Source organism: Pseudomassariella vexata (genome assembly GCF_002105095.1).
Source record: "Pseudomassariella vexata strain CBS 129021 chromosome Unknown BCR38scaffold_11, whole genome shotgun sequence".
In the NCBI taxonomy this organism is placed as follows: domain Eukaryota; kingdom Fungi; phylum Ascomycota; class Sordariomycetes; order Amphisphaeriales; family Pseudomassariaceae; genus Pseudomassariella; species Pseudomassariella vexata.
The window spans coordinates 1,952,350-1,971,416 of record NW_024467966.1 but is presented as its reverse complement, the minus strand read 5'-3'; the positions used below and the strand labels follow the sequence as shown (position 1 = coordinate 1,971,416).

Here is a 19,067-nt window from a genome sequence, read left to right as displayed (position 1 = left end):
GATTTGTGCATTGCTTGAAGGCGTGAAACATCCCGATTCCAAACATCAGATCTGAGCTAAGATGGTGAGTAAAGAAGTCAAATCAAAATCTGAAAACCTCAAAATTGGCTTGCACATTGGGAACAAAATAGTTACAGAAATGAAAATGCTCGAGCTTCACGCACGATGGACCAACGAAGATCATCCCCACAATCCTAAGGATAGCAGATAAATCACAGCCGATATGTTGAATATGGTGAATATCTTTATCCTAATATGAGAGATTCCAGCGTCTAGGAAGCATAATACGAGTGGACCGCATTACCCATCCGATGTTAACGCCAAGAAATGGCAGTCCAATCCTGCAGGACCCTTGGATTACGACTGGTTCACCTTCGAGACCAAGGCCCAAGTGTACATGGGCTTAGATCAGCTGGAAACTTAGCTGATGCGTGCACCTAGGGGGGAGGATGCTATAATGCAGCAGTGCGCAACGTTATAGTATCTAATTGAATGGGATTCACCTAACCAGTAGGTCCCCCTACCTTTTCGTATCAAACGCAATCGGTGGAAATTTGCATATCCATCTAAACTGCGGACTCGGTGATAATAGACCCTTGACGCACGTCCACATTGGAAATCCATCAAGTTTCGCACTCTAATCATCGGTATTTCTGTTTTTTGTTTTCTATAGAATTATGATCTGCTTTCTGCATTTTGATTTCTGTTTTCTGTTTCGGAAAGATCAAGTACGGAGTTGCCTTCTAGGTTCCCAACTTCCTTGATTTCTTTTTATAGGGTCATTTTACCTAAGGGTGTTGATCCCAGTTCTGAGTGATTCATGGATTTGGGTAGGCTATCGGGTAGAACTTTCAGTTAATCAATATTCTAATTTGTGTAGATTTCCAACAATTTAATCGAGTTCACCTAGTATAGCAGTGGTTAAATATGAAAGCAAAGCAGCTAGGTCTTTGATGCGAGTGCATATGGGGTGTGAATTCTTGTATTGGAAGGATGGCCAGGTCAGCTATTCTGACCTGGCAGAGCTCTTTTATAGCTCTTATCTTATCTTATCTATCTTATCTATCGCTGTAGGGTAACCCCCCATGGGGTCACGTAAGTCTTCGACATAGAGCTAAACCAAGAGAAGCCTTGTGTTTTCTAATATTAGTAACAAGGATTACTCCCAAACTCCTAGCTAAATAATGAAAGCACTCCAGTGTTCATTCCATGGCTGAGGTTTCACCCATTGAGGTTACTACTGGGCCGTTACAACCCAATAATGTGGTTCAGGTGTAACAGATTTCTTGGTATCTTTTGGGGACATCAAGAAATTAGACTATAATTATCGACAAACAATGAAGTGATAGAGCCGAGTGTTTGGTGACAAGCCAATTTTTGATGTTTAGTTGTCATTGGCTGGAAATCAAGTCCCATACCCAATATGGAAAATGTTTAGTGGAGCATGCCAATATGTTGTATTATCGGATGAGAGGTCTATCGATACTCAACGTGTGCTATAGAGGCAGAACCATTGAATGTTCAAGCCGTGTATCACTGGATCGGGTCTTGCAGCTTGGGCTGAAACGATCCGTGTGCTCATGGCGTCTATGATAGCTGACCTCATCACGTAACTTCCAACAATATCACAGTCCCATGAGGCCTAAGAAGAATGGTGGCGATTATTTCCTTTGACCCTATGGCCCTATCCCTGGTTTCTTCCCTTAACTCAGCCGCACTCACCGCACCCACGTTAAAAAACGATGTCCTTGATAAACAAGACACAATTCGTCTGAGAGACGATTGTGTGTCGTCTTTCACAGAGAACGGCCGAGATCTGCAGTAACGCCGGGCATATTAGTGTCTAGAACTTTACGATGCCCAAGACGACACTTACCAGTCCCCGAACTGTCGGCAAGTTCAACCACAAGTTCTGCTCTTCCGGCTCAAGTAACGGCCGTTCTCTGAACGATCGACAGGATTAAAGTACTGAAGACGTGACGGTCGATGATTTTGCTGCATTATGTGGCAATTACAAATTTTAGGTGTTGAGTTTGGCGAAAAGGGCTTCTGTGACAACACATCTACGGGAACGCAAAAGCCGGCAGGTGACTGCATTTACATCAGCAAGGGCAATGCTACCCTATCGTGCGGTTGAAATCATTTTCTACGAATTCCCTTAGTTTAATTTTCAGATTTGAAGGCAGCGAGGATAGTGTTTGGGACACCTCAACTGCTTTGGTGTGCATAGTGGTTATTGCACGGGGCTTGGATAGGACGCTAATATGAACTGCGAAACATTGCTATAAAGTATACCAAGGCAAAATTTCTGGACAATATGACCATGAGCTTCGTAACAGACCCAACCTGCCTTGCAGTTTTTTTTATATTCGTCGTACCTGGCGTTCCCTTATCGTCTCGCCAGCTCCACCTCCATATTCTGCCACTGCTTCTGGCCCAGCACCGCTAACACCCAGTAATTTCCCTCAGCATCCTTTCCCATGATATTAATCACATTCTTCATGCCCAACGGCTGATCATTCAGCATATTCCAATAGAAGTACGCAGGCTTCCCCAACCCATTGACCCTTGTTTCGTCCGGCTGACCCTGTTTCAGAACAGCCGGACCGAAATCTAATGCTTCAAAGAATTTGGCCTTGGTCCAGTTGGAGCACATGACAAGCACACTATTCGCGGAGCCTACCAGTATAATGGTATTGAACTTCTCCTTGGCTACTCTCGTGAGACGTGCCTCAGCCTCGAGTTGGTCCTCCTTAACTTGCTCGACGATGAGCTTGCGGATGTGCAGGGCCAGGGATCCTACGGTGCCTTGAACAACTTTCTTGAGTTTTTCGACGGTATAAATCATGAATATGGCGTTCTGGACATATGATTTCTCTGGTGAGAACACGTTCGGGAGACGGGTGCGTAAGTCCAGTGCATTCCCGATGATAACATCTCTGTGCGCACCCAACGGCTCGTCCAGACAGACAGTCCGCGTTATCCAGGCAAGAAGTATATCTCCTTCACTGAGGAACATCTTGTTGCCCTTTTCATCCACGTCCGGTACTTGGTTCAATCCTTCGGTTCGCAGCTTCTGAACCATTCTTGCGGGAATGAAGATGGCTTTGGTCTCAGGTTTCGCTTTTCCGAGGTTCGAGATGATCCAGCGGAGTCCGAAGAAGATCATGCTAAACATTCCCATGACGATGGATTCAAAAAGCCATGGCTTGGGCGGCTGGACGAGACCAAAGTCGGCCATAGCGTCCTTGTAGCCTGCGAGAGGTTTAACTTGGCTTTCTTTTCCACCTAGGACCAGAGACCAGGCTTCGTAAAGCGCTTGCATTCCGCAAGCATCCATAAGGCTGTGGGACCAGGTGTAAGTCACCAGAGTAGCGTCGCCGAAAGACACAGTATGAAGATGCAGTTGAGGTCTGTCCGAATACAAGAAATCGTCGATACTCCTCGGGGAACCATCGTATTGGTTGAGCCCTTTAAGTTCCTCGGGCCCACACTGAATTGAGGGCTTGTCGGCCAGGGTGGGGTGATTGGGCATTTTAGAGGCAACTGGGTGATCCTCGATAGATGTATCGAAGGACACTTTTGAGAAACCAACAGCCGGTCTCTTGGATGTGAACTCTCTTGGTACGTGGATTTCGTAATGCCCGGCGCTCTGCCTGAGTGTCAGCTTCTGCACCTTATCCTAGGTAGGAGGTAGCAGGCCATGGCTTACGTTCTTGCGGAGGCGACCTCCAAGCTTTCTCCACTCTCCCATCGTGCAGAGGTGGGATAGGGTAGAGTGTAGCTTGTCGACATCTAGCACGTCGTTGAACCTTATCGTCTTGCTCATGATGATCCATCGCCAATACTCGTCAAAGTAGAACATAGGAATGACCTCATCGGTGTCTATCCGTGGAGGTTGCACCCTCTTGGGGGCTGTCAGGTTTTTGAGCATATTGCTAGAAATATGTTCCAACATGGTTGCAAATCATGAAATCTCGTAGAGGATGATAGACGTCAATAGAGCAAGAAAGGCCTCAGTCCTGACCCAGTCTGGAGTGTGATGTGCTTTTTAACACAATTTGGAGATATCAACTGTCGGATTATAATGACGGACACAGATTTGAAATACACGAAACAGTCATGGAATTTATAGCGGTAATCGAGAAAGCAAAAGAAACCTTCAGATTAGACGTGATATATGGGTCGCAGCTGGAACCCCTGCTCCAAGCATTGCCAAATTGCCATTTGGCTGACTCAAACCGTACGAAACACGATGATTCATGTCAGTAGCCTACAGGCGCGGTGGGGAGGATCTCGTTTTCGTGTCTTTGCTTGCTCGCAGTGATTGGTATCGGCTTCGGGATTAAGCCTCAGGAAACCGATTACGAAGAGAACCCGCCAGTATTCCAGCGACATCTCCAACCTTTGAATACACTATTCTGGTGGAGACTCTCGCATCTAAAGAAGGTTGGCCCAATGACCTTGGGCTTTGAGTAACGGGTGGTGCTTCAGCCGCTGCAACTTGTAACCTAAACTCTGACTCGTTGCAAACATGCAGCATCGTGCAAATATCAGACGAAGAAACCAGCGAGTACGTGAAAATACCTCAGTTGGGATGCGTCAAGGACGTAAATCGATTATAGTTGTTCCTACTATGCCTATCATGCGATGGCTACTTCGGGTTTCTATATTTCTAAGTTTACCAGAAAGCCTAATCCCAACCCTGCCATCTTCGCAGGAGCCAAGGGAGTGCATAATGCGAAAGAAAATAAAAAGATATGGTGAATACCATCATTTCTAAAAACATCAGCTCAAGGTTGATGCCTAGAAACCAGCCCTTCCCGATATTCACCATGTGTAATGACTTGACGGCCAGATATGAACGAAAACCTCGATTGTGATATGGTGAGAGATGAATATCTCGCCTATGTCGATAATACCACCGCTGTATAGCATTTTTATGCCATAGAACGTGCCTTTTTTAACATGCTCGGGTCTATGAGCTTGGACATGTCTTGACGTAGTACAGGTCATCCACTTGGTCCGAAAGTCCTCGCCACCAGCAACCTCAAAGACTTTCAGGTTATACCTCTGGTTTGGCGATTTCAGATGAAGTTAGGTACATATCTGTAGGTTGATACATAAGCGTTGAATCCTGTAATGGTGGCCATAGTTCTCTCATTTCTAGACTAATACTTGTATCAAAATGGTGCTCGAGGCAGTATGCCGCACCGAATGCCAGATTGAGGTTGTGCAGCTTTGCGTCCTCACGTAACAACTGAGATTCAGGCAATGACGCATGACCGGCTTGTAATATGCGTGCGCAGGCTTCTACGTTGGAGATCAAGTCAAAAGCGCTCGCATTGTTACTGCGCACCGACACGATTGCCTGGAAACTGTCAGCCTGCTCCATTCGATATGCCGACGGTGGCATGCAACAACTTGCTAGAGTTATGAGAGCCTACAAGTGTATGGTCCATCTGATTAGAGAAAGTATCTGTCGGGGGCATTTCCGTCTGCAGAATACGTACCTGCAGTTTCAGCAACGAGTTATGGCCAAGTAGGAAAAGTGTGATCCGTGTACATGCCTCAGCGAATACTTGCCGCGACGAGCTTAGATCCATGTGAGTAGCAGCAGTCGCAGTCTCTAAAATATGGTGTCCTGTAGCGATGACGCCGAGTACTAGAGCGACAGATAATGACTCTGTAGGCGGACCCACTAAGACCTCATCAGCAAGGCTATTAACATTCGACTCGTGAAGAAAATCGCCTAGGCTAGTGTATATATCGAAAGCAGATACGGGTAATAGTATTAGTGTCAGCGCCGCTGGTCAATGATATCCACAAGAAATCAAACATGACCTTCGGTCCAGCGGTTCTTACCTCGAATGCCTGCATTCCTCCACTCTTTGTTCAGAACCAGCTTCCAGACCTCCTGTTGTCGGATTGCACAGCACGAAGCTGAATTTAGCATAACGGGTTCGGCACGCGCAGAAGAATACAACTGCGTAATGGCTGCTTCCATGGTGCGCTGTTCCTCTTCCGATAAATATCGTTGTCGCATGAGGCTGTATAGTTGAGAAAGATGAGCCCAAGGATCGCCTTCATAGCTCTCGCCATCGTGTAGCGGAACCCTCAACCGGACCATGGAAGTTCAAGAGGGATACACTTCAAAACCAGGGGCGAAACTGTCTGACTCAAACTGTGCCTTTGCTGCGTCCCTTGGCATGTCTGCACATCCGGAGTCCATGGCTACAGCTGCGTGCCAATCGAGATGGATAGGACTCAACTTCTAGAGCATTTTTTAGGATACTCTGGTAGCTGCTGAGCCCGTTCGGCCGATGGCAATGTGCACTTACATTCGGTGACCAATTTTCTTGGCCCTCAGGTTGCGTCGAGAGGTCTCCCAGGATATGAACCCCCAACTCGTCCGTCTGAGTAGGACTGGAAAACAAGTATCGGTGGAAATCATAGTTTGAGTTTGGCGAGCCAGTAGTAAGTGATGGTACTTCGTTGTTCTCTTCCGTTCCTGTCACTCCAGGGTTGGTGGTGATGGATGCGGATAGAGAATTTTTACCGCGCCGGCGAGCAGGATTGGTATATCGACACGTACGGTTGTATCTCTATCGTACAAGACAGTCAACCCATCGGCACGAGTTTGTCAATGTTCTAAGTATGATACGAGCCTCGCAATATTCGCATGGTGTTTTGCCATCACCTTTTCATGCGTCAGTATAGAAGCATATGTAAATATGTTGAGTATTTCTGTCATTGCTTGATGGGAACAGTTATACTCGCATCGTACTTTGGATTGTTTGCAGTCCTCACAGGCGCCCCGCCCGACTTCTGTGGCAATTCACCGGCCGAGGCCATGGCGGCCCGTTGCTTGTTTGAGGCCAATAATTTCGCCTGGCATCATCCGTTCTGCTTCAATGCGGACCAAGAGGGAGATTGGCGCCATGGCCCCTGGTCGAGCGATTTGGAGTTCTGGAGGGAGCATGACAGTGACTGGGACGGGGTCGGCCGCATCTCCAACGAAGAGGCCTTCGCCGGCCAGATCCAAATGGTTTGGATCAATACGCTGCAACATCGCCGCCACTGCCTGCATATCTGAAATAAGTACGTGGTGGCTGCCAACGAGTGAATGCCCATGGACTCCTGCACTGTGGAGAGGCACCACGTCAAGCATTGCATGGAGATAAATCGAGACTTCAACAACTCGTGGCCAGATGAGAGGGTTTCCAGTAAACTGACGCTCAAGTATACTGCCTGTGAGTACGGGCCTGTCGCTATCAACCTTTCTCCCAATGGCTAGACCTCGGAACAGATTCGATTGCACTCGCCATAATTTGCTGGGTGGACAAGAGAGGCCTCTCCTGCCACTACTCTTGGTTGTTGTTGTGACGGAGGAGATGTACAATTAAATATCCCGGGACAAATAGAGACATGTTCAGGCATGTCTAGAGTTGAGAACCCGTGGTGATGGGAAAGTATTTTGTTTCAAACCTGAAGACCCTCGTTTTAGCTTGTATCCCGGGATTCTCAGTCAGGGAAGCCTAGGTACTCTATTACTGTTCTCGAGTAGCAAAGTCACTAGAAAACACTAGGTTAGCCTATAAAATTTGCATCAGAGCCTTCTCTCAAATTACAACCTCTTGATTTATTGAATTCAAAGGAGGATCCTCTGGGATATTATTTTGCAGCCACCTCCTCGCGTTCGTTTTTGATGTAAGCAAGAGTAGTTGGTCACTTCGCTGGTAGATAAGTCCCGATTTGAGCCTCGCCCACTTGGGTCGGTGACGAGTCGCGGGTTCGAATCCCGCAGCTGACACACAAGGGGGTTTAGTCAACCCTTACGGCGCTGGCCCACCTTGTTGACTTCGCCTACCTAGCGATAATAGGGAGATTGGTGCAGTTTAGGATTACGAGCACCCTAGCCAGTCGACCGTCAAGCACTACGTCGGCGGAATATAACTCGACAGCCGGTCCAGAATTCGAATCGTTAATCCGACCCCTTATCGGACCCCCTCTCGCCGCGATTCTTGCGAGCGTCTAGACCACGTTACGGTCTATCCACTTGAGCGTATGGTTGAGATGTATACGCTCGACGAGAACCCCAATTAGCAGATACTACGACTTGTCGCGACAAAAAATAGTCGAGCATCTTCTGCACATCAGCAGCACCCCACCCCTGAGGACGAATTTAAGTGCCACATTACCACACTTATCGGTAGTTCAGGCAGGGGTTGTAGCACAGACTTAGGGAGGGACAGGAGGTTTAGTAGTCGTTTGGCTACAAGTTTACCTGTATAACCGCCCGACGCGGCTTAAGGGCCCGCTATATCATCTATAGCCCCTTAAGGGAGTACTTGTAGAGGTACCGAGGGTTAACACCTACGGCGTATTTAATATTATTTTTTTTATTTTGCAGCTAACCTTCGAAGCGAAATCATGTAGTAAATACTTCTTTGGCTCGGTTGCTGTCAGCCAAGTTCCTTCTATCGGCAATACGCAATAAATTTTATTTATTTAACAACCTCCAGCAGAGACAACAACCTGTTCACTTACCTCTTCAGGTGATGATGTGTTGCCCACTAACATCTACTGGATGTGAAGGTCAACCCTCGCAGACTCACTACAACCAGGTGATTTACAGCTGGAACACCTGCCATGGCAGTGTCAGATGGGAAGCCAATCATAACCCTTGTAGGAGCCCCGCCAAGCGTGGATGACTTAGTCGCGCTCCCTCAAACCTAAGTTGTCATCTTCTTTCCTTCGCTCCTTAGAGTAGAATCTTCGTCGATAGCACCTAATCGAGGTCTGTACCAATGCGATGCAACCCAGGTCGTGACACTGGAAAGCTTCCGTGACGTTTATTTCATGTAGATGAGAGAACTAATCTGTCCGTGGGGATATCATCTTTATAATGGGACGTTGGGACACGCTGGATCTGCTAACAGGACGAGCTGGGGACACGTACCCAACAAGTTCTCTGTGTGGAGTATAGGGCAAGGTCTCTTGTTTATGCCTAGTTGACAAGATTTTCCTTGTAGACTAAGCCCCCTATTTATACGGAGATGATGAACAGGCTAGTGTGAGCCGGGGGTGGTGGAACGATGGTCAACTGAAAGCTCTCAAAAGATGCATCCCGCCCAAGATAGCTAGTAACTTGAAGAAGCAGTGAGATCATTCCCCAATGGCGAGCCTTGCGGTTCGACTGTAAATTCCTTTTCTTGTTAACGAATGGTCTCTACTGCCTCATCCTCAGCAGCTTGCATGTGAAGAAGGTCTTGCTTTCACATTTCTCGACGCCTTCACAATACCAACGTGAAAAGTAATTACTATCTACCGGCAGGGTACACTATGGAGAAGGAGGCCCGGGGCTCCGAGTGGATGAGTGAGGAAAAGGAGGTCCCGGCTGCCCTCCTCGGCCACTGGAGGAAGAGATGGCTCACCGGAGCAGAGCATCACGATCGCCAGCGACGCGCTATCGCTGAGGAACCGGAGGGCCCTTCGATGCAGATACCGAAAGGGGGCAAGTATTTCGGCCTGAACCGACTCGAAGCGTCTACGTTGTGCCAGATCAGGACGGAAAAAATAGGACTAGCAGCCTTCTTATTCAAGACAGGGGCTTTTGGCGTGTACTCGCCGCTATGCCACTGTTGCGACGCCCCTGAGACGGCAGAGCACGTAATCCTCTTTTGCGGGCTGTTGGAAGGACCGAGGGAACGATTACGGGCCGCTATCGCACCACGGCCACTATACTCTCGCAGAGACCTCGCAACGGCAACAGGAGAACCAGTAGTTAGTGGGACTATTGTAAGGTGGCTGCTAGGGACGGGTCGGACAGCTTCAAGGCCCAGATAGCATCGATCTTCTCAGGGGGGACTTTGTTGGTAGGTTGAGAACCAACGTAGTATGGTAGTGAACGCAACGCAGTCGCCAATAGGGCGAACCGACGACGCAGCGTATGTATTTCGTCCAGCCATTAGGGCACGGTTTGACATACGGGAGTACTAGTAGAGGTACAGGGGGCTTCGAGCCTACAGCGTATTTAATAATAATAATAATAATTATCTCGTTTCGCGCAAGTAACGCTGATTTCCATGCAGACCAACCCGTATCGGTCGATATGAGCTGTGACAGGCACATATTTGATTAGGTTAAGTAAGCAGCAGCTCAGTGAGAAAAGAGGCTTGGAGGCGTCTGTGGTGCTACTACCATACCCATGTCCTTTTCCGATGGGGTTTAATGGCCGGTATCGTTGCTAAAACTAGTGGCCCTCCTCCTCCGCCCGCACGTCACTCGCATTCCCTGGCCGCTTACTGCATCACACGGACAGGTGCTCGACTGATACGGAATGAAGTCCCACTTTGCGACTATAACCGCAACTCTCATCGCATTTGATGTCCAAGTGGCTACACAAATCCAGTTTGACCTCACACAAGATGAGAATGTAGCGAAAACGTTGAACTTCCGTAGAATGGCACACCGTGCTTTGGGTAAAGATGCAAATTAATCACCATCAGTCGCTTGTATGGTTGAGTCTTCAAGTCCGCTCGGATATGGCGATATCATAAATTCCTCGAAAAGTTCTACGGGACATAAGGACGATGATTTTGCAACGACCGTGCATCATGTGTGTACGTCCATGTTCACATCTATCGCCATCTAGGAAAAATAGTGCTAAATCGCGCCTTGTTTACATCTTGTCAACTTTCCAACTCTTCGACGAGCAATGGGGTACAGCAGCTACATCCCAGATAGAACCGAAAAATTTCCCGAGAAGGTTTGATATTTTGGTGACACTGAATATGGGCTAGTCGCAGCGGACAAACTCAAGATGGGCGTCCCGTATGAGGTGAGCGACTAGACCGGAGTTCTATCGCTTGGCGAGTAAATTGCAACTTGTCAATCTCACCGCGCAGATGTTATCGCAGGGATAGACCCCAATTGAGGCATACAGTATATGACTTGACAAGGCCAGTGCGTCGAGCGAATCACTATTGTTCGGCGCCATCGACACAAGTAAACTGCAAGGCAGTCTCGAGACCATTGATACGCTCAATGTGTCCATTATGGCATGTGGTTGTTCCTCTCAGATAGGGGCTAAATGTCCCTCGGGCTCTAATATCTTACCTGTACTAGAAGACTCATTATAACCTCAGCGAGCTGGCCACCGCAGAATTTTGCATTGGCCATATGGGCAGAGGCAGCCACAGAATATATTCTGGAGGTGATAGGAGCCGTGGTTCCCTGCAACCGTAACGAAAGCCTTGAATCCTTCAACTGGCACTTTAATGGAACTTGGTGCGCCGGACGCGCCCCTGATTAACGTGCCCCTGAGACAGTTCATCATGGTCCCCGAAGTTGGCGAACTGAACAAGTCCAACGCGGTGGGGGAGGAGCTCTGCCGCTTCACCATCTTCAACATCACGTCTCCGACCAACTCCAACATTGGCGAGGATTTCATTCGTGCCGCCTACATTGTGGTGGACATCTACGACCAGGAAATATCCATGGTGCAGGCTCTGTACGACGTAGATGATTCGAACATTGCCCCCTTTAGCGCACGTGGCGCCGGAGCCCCGAGCGCAATTACATTAACTTCGCAGCCGGCTAACACGCGGACTGATATGGCAACTGAAACCATATTCCCCGCCTTCACGCCAAAGACTTATGTGGCCGCTGCCGGGTACACTAGTCTCGCCAACACGGCCTCTATATCAACAGCCGCAATAGCTACTCTCACCGTAACTCCCACGGAGCCTTCGACCGTCGCCTGGGCCGGCATTGGCGTCGGTGCCCCTGTCAGCAGTTTAGCAGTCCTCGGCGCAATCCTGTTCCTTGTCTGGCGGCGCGAGCGGCAACAACACCCCATCTACACACCCGAAGCCCCATCACCCGCACAGCCAGTGCCAGAGGCTCCAGACGATACGAAATATCATTAGCCAGGAAGGAAATAGCACCAACTGAGTGAGTTGTACAGCTGCGGGTTGGAGGTCAACCAGGGTGATCCAGCCCGGGTTATCGCCCTCGTCCGCTAGCCCTACTTATACCAATGCTATGCGGTTTAGTAGTGTGAGCCAAGGGCCTGGGCAGGGGCATGGCCATATTAGTCCAATATAGGAGTATCTGCATCCGCGTCATACCGGAGGATTATGGAAGTGGCGTGAATACAGAGGTACAACACGTATAATGGACAACTGGAACCTGGGGGTGCGCAAAATGGTCGATGGTCAATTGGAACCGGGTATAAACATTCGCCGCAGCACTTGCCCGGCGGCTGGACAAAGACGGTGTGAAGAGATACCCTTGATTTCTGATAATGTTTGGCATTTTTTTGATGAATATTGGCATCGGGCATGGTGTACAAGGCATGAGATATTACTAGAGGATCACCGCACCAGAAAGGCTGGGAAATGACATATAATTTGCCCCGATCAGCAGTCTCCATGATATCCGTGAGAGTCTATCCTGGTCGTGCCCCTTACTTGCCCAGCTCATTGGGCTTCAGCAAGCCGATGCCGACTAGTTCATGCAACGAATACCACCCAACAACACCGGTACAATGGCGTGATTGGTATCTTCGTGTGCTGTTTCAAGCTCACCCAGTCAATATACCAAGTATATTGTCTCGGGCTGCTGTGGGTCTGGAGTAATACGAGTATCGAGTTGACCAGACTTCACGCGATCTGGGATTCCCGTCCTCCAACATCGTACTTGCGGCGTTTCTACATCAGTCAAATTATCAAGCTCATGATAATAACACCAATGGAGTTCCATTTGGAACTATGCAATAGTCAATATGTTGCTACTGTTCAATATAACATCCCTCACGTCTCCAACGTACTGTAATACTCATTTACACATGTCACATCGCACAGCACACATCTCGTAGCACGATGTGGCAGCCAAAACTCGATATCATCGTCATTCACGAGAACTTCGCACATGCCTACTGACACCTCCAAATCCCACCTCCCAGCACTTTCCCCGGGCAAACTATCTGCTTCCTAGAGAAGAGGCCTCTTCGTGCACAATAGAAACATCTGCTGCATTTTCGTAGTTAGCGAACGCAGGCAGGCTCTATGATCTCAGGGCACGGATGACGGTAAGAGAGTCGAGGCCTGAACCGCTGTCAGTTCATGTGTCACCGGGAAAACCCTTTCACGACCCTTCATTTCATGATGTCAGAGAGCACAACAAGACCGGGGAAATGGCACTGCTTCCAAGCGATTGTGAGTACGCTTGATGGCGTCGATTGGATTTCACCAGTAGTGCGGTTCATGCCAGGCCACCTTCTAAACCACTTTCAACCAGAACGTATCAGCGTTTCACTATTCTCCAAGATGATTAACTCACACCTCGCCCACAAGTCACGGGGTGCAATATTTAGGGTGAGTCCTATAAGATTATACTAGGGCGGCCTTATATTACTGTGAGTAGCCCCCGGCTTTGTTTTTCATTCACCTGTGGATGTGAGGAAGTACAAGGTGGAGTGATCCGACATGGAGAAGGTAATGAGGATATCCAGTACATAAGGTTGTCAAAAGTCGATAGACAGAGTGGCATCCCTCAAAGTGTCTCTGACCGATTGCATTCCGACATCTACGGCATTCTCTACCTTGATGTCTACCTCATCGATCACGTCTCCCAACTGCTTCGTCAGTTCCTCATGATCGTGGTCCAACTCGTCCAGCTTGTCGCGTATGCTTTTCAAGTCCTCTCGTACTTTCTTCCATTTGACCTCGAACTTGGTCGTAATCTCTGCTTCCACCTCCGCCCTGACCTCTGATTTGATCTCTGCCCTCATCTGGTCCATCTCTGTCCGCAGCTCTGCCCTCCACTCGGACTTCCACTCCCTCATCTGCTTGATCTCCTGCATCATTTCCACGCTTCCGGTATCCGAAATGCCCCGCTGCCGCTTATGTGAACCAGCACATATCGAAGGGGGCATAGGGGGTCCGGGTCCAGCCTCGTGGTATGATGGTGGGTTGTCATCAGCAGGAGCAGATGTGCACATGACATCGCCACCTGTGCCCCCATACAGACTGCTGAGATTGGCCTGCCCGGCATCCGACTTTAGCCGACCCTCAGTCGCATCGGCGCAAAGCATCTGCAGTCGCGACGAAGCCAAGGTCCTGCTTGACAGCGTCGTATAGACAGCCAGACTGGTTGCTTGGGCCAGCGACTGTAGAGCGTCCAATACGTCGGACCCCTCTTTCCCGCAGGCATCGAGCACTTGTTCTTTTTCCGGTTGCTGCTTAGGTCCGACAATCTTTGCAGGATTGATCAAATCAAACCGCAGGCAAACCGTATCGACCCCAAACTGCTTCTCATGGTCTCCGAGAGTCAGCCTTTGGATGCGCTCGGGTGGGACCAGAATGAAAAGGGTCGTGCTTTGGTTTCCCTTGGTACCCTTGTTGGGTTTTCCTCTGGGCTTAGGCTTTGTCTTCGACTTCAGCATCGCCACCTTGAGTCGCAGCTTGAAAAATGCATCATGGGATAGCGTGTCGTAGATGAAGTCGAATCGCAGGTCGGACAGAGAGCGGGACTGGCCGGCATGGATCCACGTCGCCGTGGCAGGCAGGTCGCGGGCGGTTGTCGAACAAGACGAGGGGGTCAGGGCTGGGCCCGGTGGACTCGGTAGACTGGCATCTAAACCATCTGTGTTCGAACTCGACTCCGAGGCTGTCGTGGCTTGTGAGGAAGAGACCATAACGACGCATGTGGTGAAGACGGCCAGGGGCCCTACAGAATGTTAGCGGTGAGGACAAGATGGAGGCATGGGGCCATGGGGTATTTTATGAGAGATGGCGTGGAATAGTTTGGAAAGCTTCGCCCGCTGTCGCCTGGGACTGTCATCCAAAGGTCAACGGAAATGAATAACAATCAACCATCAGTCAATACACCCAATAGCATAAATGGAGAGACAAGTCCCCGCACGCTCCGGCACGTCGCCATCAACGAGAAGTTCCGGTACGGCTGACCCCAAGGCCCCGGGTCTTCCATCGGCCGTAGACGATGGGTAGAAGCCGGTAGCTTTGGCCTTGGGCGCCCATGACAAGAGCCAATCGAGACAGGACAACGAGCAGGCGTGCGCGGCCACCCACAAATGCGAAGCGAGCATTGAGTGAGTACCTTTGGACTGACCATACACTGAATAGTAGCAGAGTGGACGTGGAGTCGCGTCGCGATGTCGAAGTGGTAGAAACAAGCCCAGAGGCGAGTTATGCGGAAGGGATGCAGGAGGTTGGAAGCATGACAATGAATTGCGATCACGAAAACACCAAAGCTGGCAGCTCCACTTCAATTAGGTAGCCGCGCTGTTTCGTGGTTGCGGGTTGGTCCAGATAACTGGGGCTGGAATGATCTCGGCATTTGCCGTTATGCGCTTAAACCTCGATACATGCAAACACTCAACTTTGGCCCAAGACGTGTTTGCATTGCAGCATTCCTGAGGTCCTGAGGTTAGTTGGTAATTGTGTGCAACACTACTTGTAAGCTTCTCTGCTCCCTTGCTGTCTAATTCAATCCAATGTCTATTTGTGTTGATACAGGCAGATACTTCTGCAGCGTATCGCGAGCTACCATCAACCAGTCTTGGTGCTCTGGGGTGAATTCTAATCGTGAATTCTAATCGCATGCTTGGTGGCAAGGAGGACAATTCCAACTCCAACATCTTGAGAAGCAATCACCGGTCCTCCAGTATCCGACACCATGAGAACAGCTATCGCATCACACCATTTGCGTCACCAATCTCTCAGGAGACCACACTCTCACCCCAGGGAATATCCAAACGCTCCTCACAGCCGTGATCCAATCCGTCTTCCAAACCCAAACCTTCGAGGCACGCGCACAAGCTTGACGCATCTGAGACCCCGCAAGCCGACTCTGTGATTGCTACCTGCCCCCCAACCCCGTCTTCTTGGCCTGCGCCTCCAAATGCCGCACCTGCGCACTCTTAATCTCAATGGGGAGCTCCGTCTTCTTCAGAAACGCCTGCGTCTTATCCCGCATTTCCCTCATCTCCTTGGAAAAACTCCCCGAGGAAGTGTTCTGGTAGAGGCAATCGCACATGTTGAACAGTTTCTTTCCCAGGGCGGAAGCACTGTCCGTCACTATGGCCGCGTCTGGCAAGGGCCAGAAGTCGTGCCGCTTGAAGGACCGGATGGTCGCTCCGAGCATGGAGTCCTTTTTGTTGTCGGGGTGCCTGTCGTCGGGTGAGTCGGTCATCAGATACTCCACCCATTGATGGAAGGGTTGCAGCAACGATGTGATGAGTTCAAGGCGTCCGGCAGTTATCACTTCTGTAGTGACAGTGAGTTTGTGGAAATAAGGGGATGATTCTTGGCTGCTCACCACACGCCCCTGATGGTTCCATGATTCTCTCAAACACGAGCCGCGGTGGCTGACTTTGCGTATCCACCAAGTAGGAATCGGCATCAAGGGAAGTGAACCACATGAGCTCCCTCGTCAATCTCTCGAACTCAACGCGATGGCCGAGTTCCCACATGATCCACAGCCGCTCGTCCATCGGGCTACCAAGTCGATTTCTCTGCAGATCTGGTGAGTCCTCCCTGGCCTTGAAGTCTGTAACCAGCGGTGCGATCCAGTCCCGAGCCCAGGGACGGAGGCATGATGCCAGCCCGTACTTGTCAGTCAGGACGGTGAGGTCCGCGATATCCTGGAGCCGTGTTGACCCATCTTCCCGATCCGGCACCTGGTCAAACCGGCTATGGAGAATGTCGAGGAGCAATTGCATCGCGTTGGGCTTGTCCTCTGGAAGCCGCACAACCCATTCCATGGTATCCGACCGCCTTGATTCAGCGAAACCTCCATAGAGCAGTCTCTTGAAAACCGGCGACGCGCGGGAGAGCGCTTTGGAACAGACCTTGAATGTGGTGGGCTTGTGGGTGTCACGGTCATCATCTTCTATAACCGAATCTTCGCCGACCACCAGCAAGAGATCTCCATCAGAATCAATGGTGACTCGGCGCGCCGGAACATGGCGTGGCGACACGTCGCGCAGACCAAACGTCACCGCTTCACAAGACTCAGTCTCGATGACGTCGGGACTCAGAACAGACCGCCGACGCTTGCTTCCCGTCATAGGTGATGATTCTAGTAAACCTTTAGAAATGAGTGCGAGCCCAATGCTGACCAGCGACTGTGTTTGTGGTGACGAGTTAGAGGTGATAGGCTAGTTCTGACATAAGAAGGTGAAAGCGTTAGGGCAATGCAAAATCAAAAACTGGCCCGTTCTACATCTATTGGGAATAGCCGCTCCGTACGCATGGAACCATATTGAGTCATGTATCATCGAAATCCAGTCATGCGTCTTAGTTCTTGACTCAGCTCAGCATTGTTCAGACGACGAGGTCCAGCAAAGTCTAATCGACGACGGCAGATATGGCGGTGTGCTCGCGTGACCTTGTTCCGTTCAAGGCAAGGAAAAAACAAGGATATACCATGGAAAGCTGTGTTTCGAATGATAGTTGTGACAGCCGCGTGACTGAGGAAGGAAAGTAGTCATTTCAACTCGAACTTGGCAGTATATCAGATACAAGTCGCCGCTCTGGAGAAATTTGTGGTATATGGAGGATTATACTAACACAACGGCCTACAACGCCGCGAAATACATTAATAACAGGTCAACCAGATCTTGGTGAACCCTCCAAATCTGAGCTCAAGCTCATTCTTTACAATGGAATACGAGTGGTGACTTCCACCCCAGTCCAGTCTTGGAATTCCGAAGATGAAGCCCCACCATATCAGCTCGATCATCAGCAGTCGGATCCTATACTCCCCAGTCGAGCCACCCTCACCCCGCTCTGACATCGAGCATGTGACATGGCATGGTGCTTTACCGATGCGATCGCTCCCGAAGCCTCTGCGAAACAGAAAAGGCAACGAGGTCTTGATGTCGGAATTACCGATCCCGCAATCCCCCTTCGTCCATTAGGATCCACACTAGCTTATCTTCAAACGTTTTGTACTGTAGGTGACAGGGAAGCAGTTACATGAAGAGAACCAGAAGGACAGTACAGCAAGGGAAAGCGAACTCACTGGAATAGTACCATCTAGGCCATCCATCCGTTTGGCCAAGCGACAAATCCGGTAGACGATGAGTTTTTCCGTAGTCGTTGGGGTTCCAGTCGTGCATATAACAATAGCCGCCGGTGGCGGAGGCCCAATTCAGTACGGTGTGGCAGTTGTTTTGAAAGGAGAGTTTAGTCGACAACGCTCCGTGCAACTCGTCAGGACCGGAGAGCGTGAACTGAAAAGTAACCGTCGTGGACTTTGGCATTATCCTGCATTAAAGGATCGCTAGATTTATTGAATACAAGACGGCCTTCCATAAGGACATCGCAATATAATCGAGCAGTTACATCCTCACAAAATACTATTTTTAATACCCTCCCTTTATCGTTATGTAGCTTACCCTAGATCATAATAGACATACGTGGCCTCCTAAAACTCTGCTCATTTACGAGTCCAAGCCGGCACTGCTCGCTCAAGTGCCGGATCACCTAGTCGGTAGGGTTTGAGGGTAAATGTTCGACCGTATACTCGTCCGAGATGTGTGTACGTATAAGCCGCTCTATCTAGCCCTACGAAACGTATTCATTATATAATTCGAACCTCTTCATAGTTTCATCGTCGGTTAGAAGGATCCTCTCTGGCGCGCGCTATATCTTAAGGTAGTGACGCTGTATAATCGTCTTGATAATATTAGTATAGATAGCTTTCTTGAATTTCATCTCTGCGTACGTTATCCCGGGTAGCGGCGGCAAAGGATGAATAGGAACCTCTTTGCTTTAGCGGATAGCCTTTTAGTGTACTGTTCCGCTTAGCTATACGTGTGGTGCCGGCTGCATTAGCAGTATTAACGATGTCGGTGATAGTTGATAGCCGAGTGATCCCGAACGCGTCCGCCACCTCCCTCCAACTCTTGCCGCATGCGCCGGCGGTCACGATGTCAACTCTGGCTCCCGCTATGATGCCATATTTAGGGCCGCGATCGGCACTTATTTCGGTGACCAAGGACCAGAATTCTATAGCGAGTTGCGGTAGTTGTA

At 49.6% G+C, this 19,067-nt stretch overlaps 6 protein-coding genes across 6 annotated transcripts; 2 read left to right on the top strand and 4 right to left on the bottom strand.

The window, feature by feature from the left end:
- Window positions 1-2,389: 2,389 nt before the first annotated feature.
- BCR38DRAFT_349771 (uncharacterized protein) lies at window positions 2,390-3,934 on the bottom strand (the record flags this gene model as incomplete). The annotated part of the gene is made up of 2 exons (XM_040856514.1): window positions 2,390-3,652; window positions 3,713-3,934. The coding sequence occupies 2 exons, from the start codon at window positions 3,932-3,934 to the stop codon at window positions 2,390-2,392; spliced, it is 1,485 nt and encodes a 494-aa protein (XP_040713245.1).
- A 1,131-nt stretch (window positions 3,935-5,065) lies between these two features.
- BCR38DRAFT_412113 (uncharacterized protein) lies at window positions 5,066-6,130 on the bottom strand (the record flags this gene model as incomplete). Its single annotated transcript, XM_040858651.1, has 3 exons — window positions 5,066-5,443; window positions 5,514-5,701; window positions 5,866-6,130. The coding sequence occupies 3 exons, from the start codon at window positions 6,128-6,130 to the stop codon at window positions 5,066-5,068; spliced, it is 831 nt and encodes a 276-aa protein (XP_040713244.1).
- A 576-nt stretch (window positions 6,131-6,706) lies between these two features.
- On the top strand, window positions 6,707-7,096 carry BCR38DRAFT_412112 (uncharacterized protein; the record flags this gene model as incomplete). The annotated part of the gene is made up of 2 exons (XM_040858650.1): window positions 6,707-6,710; window positions 6,771-7,096. The coding sequence occupies 2 exons, from the start codon at window positions 6,707-6,709 to the stop codon at window positions 7,094-7,096; spliced, it is 330 nt and encodes a 109-aa protein (XP_040713243.1).
- Window positions 7,097-11,339: 4,243 nt separating this feature from the next.
- BCR38DRAFT_412111 (uncharacterized protein) lies at window positions 11,340-11,933 on the top strand (the record flags this gene model as incomplete). Its single annotated transcript, XM_040858649.1, has 1 exon — window positions 11,340-11,933. One exon carries the CDS (start codon window positions 11,340-11,342, stop codon window positions 11,931-11,933), a length of 594 nt encoding a protein of 197 aa, XP_040713242.1.
- A 1,535-nt stretch (window positions 11,934-13,468) lies between these two features.
- On the bottom strand, window positions 13,469-14,905 carry BCR38DRAFT_50567 (uncharacterized protein). Its single transcript, XM_040864925.1, has 2 exons — window positions 14,873-14,905; window positions 13,469-14,811 (listed from the first exon to the last, which is right to left on the bottom strand). Exon 2 carries the CDS (start codon window positions 14,702-14,704, stop codon window positions 13,532-13,534), a length of 1,173 nt encoding a protein of 390 aa, XP_040713241.1. The 5' UTR covers window positions 14,705-14,811; window positions 14,873-14,905; the 3' UTR covers window positions 13,469-13,531.
- Window positions 14,906-15,888: 983 nt separating this feature from the next.
- Window positions 15,889-17,098, bottom strand: BCR38DRAFT_488071 (uncharacterized protein; the record flags this gene model as incomplete). Its single annotated transcript, XM_040864227.1, has 2 exons — window positions 15,889-16,295; window positions 16,348-17,098. The coding sequence occupies 2 exons, from the start codon at window positions 17,096-17,098 to the stop codon at window positions 15,889-15,891; spliced, it is 1,158 nt and encodes a 385-aa protein (XP_040713240.1).
- Window positions 17,099-19,067: the final 1,969 nt, after the last annotated feature.

Coding starts and splice junctions, on each gene's coding strand:
- BCR38DRAFT_50567 (XM_040864925.1), bottom strand. CDS start 14,704: ATGGTCTCTTCCTCACAAGCCACGACAGCCTCGGAGTCGAGTTCGAAC.